General features: G+C 33.5%; 2 protein-coding genes, 1 long non-coding RNA gene and 1 pseudogene across 3 annotated transcripts; 1 reads left to right on the forward strand and 3 right to left on the reverse strand.

The window, feature by feature from the left end:
• Window positions 1-1,369: 1,369 nt before the first annotated feature.
• LOC107890957 (uncharacterized) lies at window positions 1,370-2,271 on the reverse strand. Its single transcript, XR_001682095.2, has 2 exons — window positions 2,020-2,271; window positions 1,370-1,736 (listed from the first exon to the last, which is right to left on the reverse strand). It is a non-coding gene; the product is annotated as an uncharacterized lncRNA (long non-coding RNA).
• Window positions 2,272-4,701: 2,430 nt separating this feature from the next.
• Window positions 4,702-5,097, reverse strand: LOC107956775 (uncharacterized). The gene has a single exon (XM_016892302.1). It carries the CDS (start codon window positions 5,095-5,097, stop codon window positions 4,702-4,704), a length of 396 nt encoding a protein of 131 aa, XP_016747791.1.
• A 522-nt stretch (window positions 5,098-5,619) lies between these two features.
• On the forward strand, window positions 5,620-8,530 carry LOC107890937 (putative deoxyribonuclease tatdn3-A; annotated as a pseudogene).
• A 254-nt stretch (window positions 8,531-8,784) lies between these two features.
• On the reverse strand, window positions 8,785-9,711 carry LOC107890948 (uncharacterized). The gene has a single exon (XM_016815559.2). It carries the CDS (start codon window positions 9,401-9,403, stop codon window positions 8,969-8,971), a length of 435 nt encoding a protein of 144 aa, XP_016671048.1. The 5' UTR covers window positions 9,404-9,711; the 3' UTR covers window positions 8,785-8,968.

Consider the following 9,711-nt stretch of genomic DNA (forward strand, 5'->3'; position numbering starts at 1 on the left):
AGTAGTAGCAGATTGCCCAAAGTATTGCTCACAGGGAATGGAGTACTGAACGAAGCTTAAAACATACCTCACTCTTAACACTTTCATAGAAGTCCTTCAAATGTGCATCAATCTTGGTATCCAATTGACTAAACTCCACTTGCAACTAAATGAGCCCGTGTTACAATGATCTTATATCCTTTTGCATTCTGGTGGTCACATCCTCGTTGGCCATGAGAATTGCCAAGCTCTGATACCTTTCTCATGAAACATAATAGAAAAGAGAAAATTGATAGAGAAAGAGAGATTGAGAGAGAAAAAATCAGAGAAGTAGAAGAATGAAAATACTATCAAATTTCATAAGTGCCTTGCACCTCACTGATTGGTGCTTAAAACAGGTGAGTAACGGCTTTGGCCAATTGGCAAGGCTAACAAATTGCTCAAACTGCACCGTTTCACTAACACCATACAAAACGCTGCATTTTTACAATATGAATTAAACAAGTAAAAGAAATAACAACAGAAATAACAGAATTATAAAAGTGTTAACCGCTGACCGCTTTGTTCCATAACACCATCATAGATTCTTATGTCTCTGTTCATTTTCTATCTTTGGTTGGTTATTGGGTTACATAAAAGTGGACTAAAAAATGTATGAAAAGTAAAACAAAAATCCAAAAATTTACTAAAACTGGTTGAACCGGCTCAAACGGTTTTAGTTTGATAACATTCTCAATAGTTCAATCCAAAAACGGTTTAATGTTAGTATCTATGATTCAACCAATTATCGATTCAATTAATTCGGCTGGTCTATCCAATCCTAATTGTTTACTGAATTTTTTTTTTGTGAAAAAAAAAATTTACTTCAATTATTTTTTTTACATAAATAGGATTTTCACCTATTTTATAATTGCAAATTGAAAAAAAGTAGCAAAAATAAATAAAAATAGAAAGACTAAATTAATTATGTATTTTATTTAAAATATTCTACATAAAGAAAATAGAAAAGACATAATTGCATAAAATACCCTTAATGTTTAGGGGTTTTTGGTTTTGTAGCCTTGACCTTTTTCTTATTAACACCCTTAATATTACGGTATTTTCACAAATCAACCCATCTTTAACGAAAAATGTCAGTTGACTGTCAGTTAAGCATCGATCAACAAAATATCCTATGTGGTGTGCTGACGTGTCAAAAATAAAGAATTAAATATAAAATTAAAAAGAAATAAATAATTTGTAAAAAATAATTTTAACCCTAAAATTAAAACCTATCATTAAAATACCTAAGCCCTTACTCTCAAATCGTGAAATCCCTAAAAACTCTTTGGATGAAAAAAACAATCTCCAACTGCTGAGAAATTGAGACAACTTGACCGTACAAATTAAGTGAAAAACACAAGTAAGATGATCTATTCTTCAATTACCACATTGCTAATGTAAACGGGCCAATTTGCCCGGGTCCACCAAAATACAAAATAAATATAAAATCCATAAAAATTAAACCAAATTAATAATCAAAGTCCAATTATATAACCCAAATCAAAGACCCTAAAACCAAATTAACCCAAACGGCCCAAATACAATGGCCTAATACCCAAAATACTAAGGTTTTCAGAAAAACCTAGCCCTAAACCTAATGCTTGCGCCGCAGATAGCCTCCAACGCCTCCATATGCTCCAGCGCTTCAGCAGCTACGCCCGTGCCTCCGTACGCCAGCAGACAGCCCCCGTACTCGCGCCACGCACACCCCGTACCTACAAAAAGGACGAACGAACAGTAAAAACAAAAAAATATATTGTATTTTTTTATTTATTTTTATCATTTCTATCTCTTCGGCTATAAAGCCAAGAGATTCCATTTTTGTAAGGTTACGCAGACCAAAAACATACATGCAATAGAAAGCAATCAAAAAAACAGAGAAGGTGATTTCCACTTTCGATTTCTATAATCTTTTTCTCTTTCTCTTTACTGGTATTTACTCAAATCTTTCATCATTGTATTTTGAAAATAAAAGAAAAGGGATGAGATGAACTTTACCTTGCGTTTAGGCCATCGGTTCTCCTTTGCTTCGCCGAAATCAGAGTTTTGAAGGGAGCTTCGAGGCTACAAAGTAGTCATTCGTAGCCTAAGAATGCTAACCGCCATTGTGGTGACGGTGTGGCGTTTGAGGGAAGGGGATTAGGGTTCGGTTGAGGAGAAAAGATGGGGAGCCTAGGGCTTTGTTGTGGTTCAGCTGAATGAATGCAACATTTAGCCTTATAAGGAAGCAAAAACGGCGCCGTTTAAACTAAATGCAATGGTTTAAAAAACGACGTCGTTTTAAACCATGCCCGATGACCCGACCTGAATACCCTCAGGACCCGCGTGTTTTTGCGGTGATGGGTTATTTGCGATATAAGTCCCTCGTTTTTCGCGCCGTATTTAAATCAGCCTGCATTCGTGTTTCCCTTGTTTTTAAATTCTTCCTATAATTTGTGCGCGTTAACAATTTGACCCGCATTTAAACACTGCGCCTTGGGAGCTGGTATATTTCCAGTTTAGGTCCCTCTGCGTTTGCGCGCATCGCACATTGGTCCTCTTTCTGATTATTTTATTTATAAATTAGCCCTTTCATTGTAATTGTATTTTAATTAGATCCCTTTGATTTGTATAATTCATTTTTTTATTATTCGCTCAATTTTTTTACATGAATGTATACTTTTTTTTAGTTTTTAGGATGATTTTGTCCTCTTTACATAAAATCTTTATTTTAAATTTTTTTAATATTATTTTAAAATGTTTTTGTATAATACTTCATTTGAATATTCTTATATACTATTATGCCTATGGAATTCATGATTAACTTAGTTTTTATTTTACATATATATTATTAATTCTATGTTACTCTATATACATGTTCTTTTTTAAATCTACTTGTACATATCTTTAAGCCTTATATATATATAACATGTTTTATTATACATATTTGTCATTTCGTCTTAAAAAAAACCTTTGATGGTGTATATGTTACTTAAATCATTTTCCTTTTTATTATATGTATGTGGTCATCTTAAAATAGATATTTCATTTAAAAAAATACTTTGTACATATGAGTATGCTTTCAAGTCTATTATACATATAATTTATAATAAAATTAATTTAATCCTATGTGCATATTTAGTCCCATGCTAATTTATTTTATAAATTCTTTTAAATTTATCTATATATATATTTTTATGTATATGAGTCATTTTTTTAGAACATATTTTATTACATATTGTTTTGATTTAAAGTCTCACATTTAAATACTATTTTTATATGTATATACATTTGTCAACTCTAAATGAATACATCATCTTCAAAATGTTTATGCCCATTATTTGACTCAAATTTCCTCTTTCATAATCTTTGTTTTAATAATTATTTAGATGTTTGTAGTTTTGTCCATATTGTTTTGCATATCATGTGTGTTTTGTTGTTTTTATTGTTTTATAAGTTATTACATTATATTTTTTATTAGTTTTTGGTGTTGCTATCCTAATCTTATTTTATTTATCTCGGTTTAAAAACTTGTTAGAGCTTTTTACTTTGATTTGTTTCCTTAGTTATACTTTTAGCTTTCACAACTTTGATTGTTAATGTGTGGATGTGAGCTTAATATCATTTTATGCACGTTAAATTTTCTTTTATTTGTCTACTCATTTTTATACTATTTTTATTCATTAAAAGAGTTTGCTATCCATGCATATTGTCTCATATTTATAACTTCGCCTTTTACTCGGAATTGACTCGTTGAGATTTTAAACTTATTAATCCAAACTAACTATTCTATTCTATTTCAAGTCAAATTAATGCGTTTTAAGCTAGTTTTATAATTATCCATTTAAAAATTCTTTAAAACAAATGCGATGTTCGATGTTTGGCAATTCGGGGAATCGTGCCCTATCATGCTGGGTTGCAATTTCCTTTTTGTTCAAAATAATCGAATATTCCTTTAGAATTTCACTCATGTCTTTAAAAATTCTTTAAAACGAAGGAAATGTTCGATGTTTGGCAATTCGGGGAATCGTGCCCTACCATGCTGGGTTGCAATTTCCCGTTTGTCCAAAATAATCAAATGTCCCTTTAGAATTTCACTCATGTTTTCTAAATTCTAAAACAAGGCAATGTACAATGTCTAGAAATTAGAGGAATCGTGCCCTACTGTGCTGGGTTTCGGTTTTTCTCGTTGGACTAAATAATTGGGCATCCTTCTGTGATTTTCAACATATAAACTTTTGGAACTCGAAATTTATCGTGCTTTCGAGGGTATAAAGGATCGTATCATATCATGCTGGATGTGATGCTATATTCTTCTGAAACAAGAGAATTTTGATTACCAACTTGAACCATTCAAATGTTTTCAAAGGAATCACATTTTAAAAACATTTTTAAATCTTAGATATAAGGACATTATTTAATCAATTTGGTACCAATTTTAGGCGTAGTGAGGGTGCTAATCCTTCCTCATGCGTAACCGACTCCCGAACCCGTTTTCTCAAATTTACGTAAGCCAAAATTGGTTTAAATGGAGTAACATATTTTATTAAGGTGATCCAATCACACCGAAACAAAAAGATTGGTGGCGACTCCACATTTCCGTTTTCAAAGTCGATCCCCTATTTTTCTTGTTTTCAAAAAATGGTTTCGACAGCTAACATCTGCCAACTACTGACAAATTCAAATTGATTTAAGCAATTCTCAAAATTCAGAGTCATTTTTCATTCTATACCTGAATAAAAGCACTATGATTGCAAACACCATCATCGACGATGAGTTTCCAACACCTAGAAACACAGAAAGAATGGTAGCGCAATGAGACAATGTTGGAACAAGGACAAGACTGACAACAACCATTTTCTCCAAAGGTTGATTATGAGAATGAATTTTCCCACCCTTTCCAGATAGAAAGAACAGTATATAGCTACCACCAATAACTGTAAGCAAAAGTGAAGCAAGTTTATACACTGTGTCTTCCCTATTTCTGGGCCTATCTGATAATGGAGAAAGGAAGCAATGGGTGGGAATGAAGGAATGAAGGAAAATGATGGATATGCCACCAATTGTTGATGGGTCTTTAGCGTTGAAACTCTCCATTTTTGCCTTTTTATTCAAAGTGGAAAGGAGATTGATTCTGTGTTACTTGAATTCAAAATAACTACTTTTCTATTCTTTCTTCTTCTTTTTTTAATTTCATTCTATGGAGAAAAACAGTGAAAGAATAAATTGGTTGGTGTCTGTTGAAGCATTGAAAAACAACAAAAATTATAATATATATACCAATTTTATTGTAAAAGTTTTAGGGATTTCAATATTTGAGAAGGGATTAGGGATTTTAATGATAGGTTTTAATTTTAAGGTTTTTTTTATAAATTCTTCGTTTTTTAATTTCGTATTTACTTCTTTTTTTTTTGACAGATTAGCATGTCACATAAGCTATTTCGTTGACCAGCGCTTGACTGGTGGTTAACTGACGTTTTCCGTTAAAGCCAAATTGACTTGTGAAAAAATCGTAATGTTGATGATATCAATACATAAAAAAAAAAGTCAAGGGCACAAAATTAAAAATCCCTAAATATCGAGGGTATTATATGGAATTATGCCAATAGAAAAAGGGCGTAGAAAGTAAAGCAACGTGGAGGTGGCCCTTGTGGAGTTAGTGTCAGTGACAGAACAAACAGATATTCTAAAAGGTTCCCTAACTCCAAGGCCAAAAATCTTTGCGGCAAAATTTGTAGAACCGAAAACAGTAAACCTAACAAGTATCATCGAACACAAAGAAGACAGAGCTACCCATGAAATTGTTTGATGCTCATTGCCACCTTCAAGATCCCAGAATTCTCAACAAAGCCCCCAAACTCATTTCCACTGCTTTGGATTCTGGTCTCCTTAATTTTGCTGTTAATGGTGTTTCTGAGGTCGCTCCTTTTACCTTGGATTTCTCATTCATTTTCCTATTTTATTTGTTTTTTTATAATGATATTATGTTTGGGTTTTTCTTGAAAACTGTAGAAAGACTGGCATTTGGTCAAAGAAATGGGAGACAAGTATCCTTCTGTTATTCCATGCTTTGGAGTTCATCCTTGGTAAAATGGTTACTTTTAAAATGAATACTTAGATATAGTTTTTAGGCTCTTCTCTTTTACTGTTTTCATTTGTTGCAGGTATGTTCCTCACAGAAGTCCAAATTGGTTTACGACTCTCAAGGAATTCTTTGAAACCACTCCTTCTGCTGCTGTTGGAGAGGTAAATTTATTTCTTTTACCACTAATTCTACTTAATTTCTTAATATCTAACCAAGGGTATTTAGTTTTATTTTAGTTTGTGCAGTCCATAGGTCTGATGTAGAGTTTTAACTTCAGTTTTCCAAATTTCATGGTAAAAAAGAAAATATTAAAACAGAAGGTTTCAGGACTAGATTCTTACACTATTGTGCTTGGATTTATATTTGTTCATAGCTACCTCTTAAATAACAACATGCTTTTGCACATTTCAGATTGGTTTGGACAAAGGCTCAAAAGGAAGGGAGATTGATTTTAATGATCAGGTCCTCACTGTTTTTGTGCTATCTTGATTGTCATTTATTTTGTATTAATTCTATTTTTTCATAAGGCAGCATACTTTCTGTTTTCTCTAAGGCAAAAAGAGCAGCTCCATGCATAATAAAAAGACTTGCATCCTGTTTACATGTTGCCATTACTTGGTATGAGTGCATGTATACTAGTCATTTTTGTAAAGTTTTCTGAATCTTTAAGTTCTATCTTCCAGATTGACGTATTTAGGCAACAGCTAGAGCTTGCAAAAGAGTTGAAAAAACCAGCATCAGTCCATTGTGTTCGTGCATTTGGCGATCTCCTTCATATAGTGAAGTATGACTTTGTCTACATCTATTTGTAACCGAGATTTTATCTTAAACAAATTACTGGGGACTATTTAGAAAATGTTTCAGCCACTTAGTAGATAACAAATAACATTATGAAGGCAAGAAAGCCTTCGAAATCTCTGGCACTTATCACTATTAGTGTCTTTGCTAGAAATGCTCATTATCAGGCATGTATCTTAGCTGCTTGTTTACTGATGTACATGTAAGATGCTATAGTTAATGTATGCGTTTCCTTACTGCAATGTATCTTATCACTATTAGTGTCTTTGATAGAATTGCTCATTACCAGGCATGTATCTTAGCTGCTTGTTTACTGATGTACATGTAAGATGCTTTGGTTAATGTATGTGTTTCCTTACTGCAATGTATTAATATCCTCAGGGACATTGGATCTTTCCCAGATGGTCTCCTCCTCCATTCTTACTTAGGCTCTGCGGAGATGGTTCCTGAATTTGTCAAATCCGGTGCTTACTTTTTATTATCCGGGTACATCATGCCCATGAAAGTGCAGAAGGCCAAGAAAATGTTGAAGACGGTTAGTTCATCGAGTTTATTGTTCCATTGATCTGATCATCATGTAACAAAGTATACAATTGTTTCACCTCTGAAATTCCTGCAGATACCTTTAGAAAGGATCCTCTTGGAGTCGGATGCTCCGGATGCATTGCCACATTTAGAGTTAAGCTCTCTGTTTTTGGTCGACGAAGATCCTTCCCTTCCACAAGAAATTTTTGCTCATGGGAGAACTGCTGCGCTTCAAATGTTAGCACTTCCTCTGATACGTCAAGAGACGCTTATTCATTGCCAAAAGACATGCTTAATCATCCGGCAAACATACATAATGTATAATTTCTAGTTCAACTGATGGGTATCTTTTCTATATGGCTGTAGACTGCTTACATCTTTATCTAGTACCTTACTTTCGGCACTTTTTCTCGTAGAAACTCAAGAAATATAATTACATAGGAAATAGCCTAAAACAAAATTAATATAGGACAGTGCCCTTCACCTCTGGTACATATCATGTTTCATTTATAAGCTTATGGATTCTTGGTTTGTTTTCTCCAGTTGAAAATAAATGTGATGTTCATAGCTTACTTAGTACAACCTGATTCATATATGATATAAAGGAAGCATAGGAGACTATGATCTTATTTGGGTTGAGTTCTAATTACCAGCAGCACTAATATGTTGGGACAGGGTTGGTCTGAAGATGGAACCTCAATAAGTTTAGAGTCATCGAAAGATTTTGTTATCACATCTACGACTGATAGTTGAATTTTTTTGAGGTGTCATCATTTAGTTTTGATCACATGATGTGCTGCTATATGCAATTCACACCGTCTGTAACATTCAGATTTCTTTTTTTTTTTTCATTTTTTTCCCTTCAGGTGCTTGATTATGTTGCAAATTTGCTGGAAATTAGGAAAGAGGAACTTGCAGAAATAAGCTACAAGAATTCTATACGGTTGTTTTCTTATCAAGGTTCAAAATTTGCCTTAGGATAATCTTTTAATGTCTTATTATCTTTTTACTGCAAAGGGAACATGCTTTCATACGCTTTTATAATTTTTGGTTGTGTTTTCAGTTTAGTTGAGTTCTAAGATGTAAATTTTCTAGAAAATTAAAATCATACTTTCTTATTTATTTTTTTGGGTATATTTTGTGCATCTAAGATCCTCCATTCTTCAAAATTCCAAATGTAATAAGTAGAATATAATTGTATAAATCACTCTTTAACAATTCAACAGTCTATAATAATAAAGTTAAATTTATTTATGTTAAGTTTATCCTATTAATAAAAAAGATCATTTTTAAGTATATATTATTTGGTTCAGTTTAGCTTCTTATTATTTATAAGTAATTGAAGGCACAGAAAACCAATATCATGTCAACCAGAATGGAAGAACAAGAATTTGGGATCTCAGTATATCCTTAATGTTACAAATATATGGAAAAAAAAAAAGAAGGAAAGAAAGAAAGAGAGAAGAAACCTTAGATGAATCCAACACTATTAGTGGTGGTTCGCCTTTCCGAGGTGCAGTTGAAATACGATTTTCATTCTCTTTACGCTCCTGTGCTGTTTCAGAGAGGTCGTGCACCTTTGCGTGGACTTTCACCACCATGTTTGTCGACAATGTTACCGAAACAAACATGACGATGATCACCATCAGGCGATCCCAGAGGTGAGCCTTCATTTTCCAATGAATCCATCGAATTGCCTACATGTCCATCAGCAGCGCAAGACTGTTTCTTGGTTAAACTGCTAAGTTCCCTGCTGAGATTCCCTCCATTGCTTCCACAAACGCAATCTTCAAAACACCTATATAGGTAAGTAGTAATCCAAAAGATCCAGGGAATGCCAATGAGAACTATCCCAACAACAGGATACCAGGATGCGGATTCGGCCTTGGGTTGTAACATGTAAAGGCATAAGAAGGCGCCCCCAGTGCAGATGGAGAGGAAGAAAATGGTGGAGACAATGTAGATTCTGGCATCTCCTTGTTTAGTTTCTTGCATTGAATGGTGTGTTTGATGTAATTTGTGTATAGGATGGGAGGTGAAGAAAAAGGGAAAGTGTAGGGGGTCCCATGGAAGTGGAAGGAATTGAATGAAAATAGCATTGAATTTGAAGGGGAAGTGGTTTGTTGTTGTCAGGATGGTTGTGGGGGAGATTAGCCGCTTTGCCAGTAGTTTGGTAAATAAGCTTGAGCTGAAAAAACAACCAAAACTGTAAAACAGATTAATTATAAGGGAAGGCCCCAAAATTAAGAGTTCATTCCCGCCCTTTACCTCCTCTTATACTCTTATTTTGACTTTTGATATAT

Source organism: Gossypium hirsutum, chromosome A11, assembly GCF_007990345.1.
Source record: "Gossypium hirsutum isolate 1008001.06 chromosome A11, Gossypium_hirsutum_v2.1, whole genome shotgun sequence".
NCBI classification, from domain to species: Eukaryota; Viridiplantae; Streptophyta; class Magnoliopsida; order Malvales; family Malvaceae; genus Gossypium; species Gossypium hirsutum.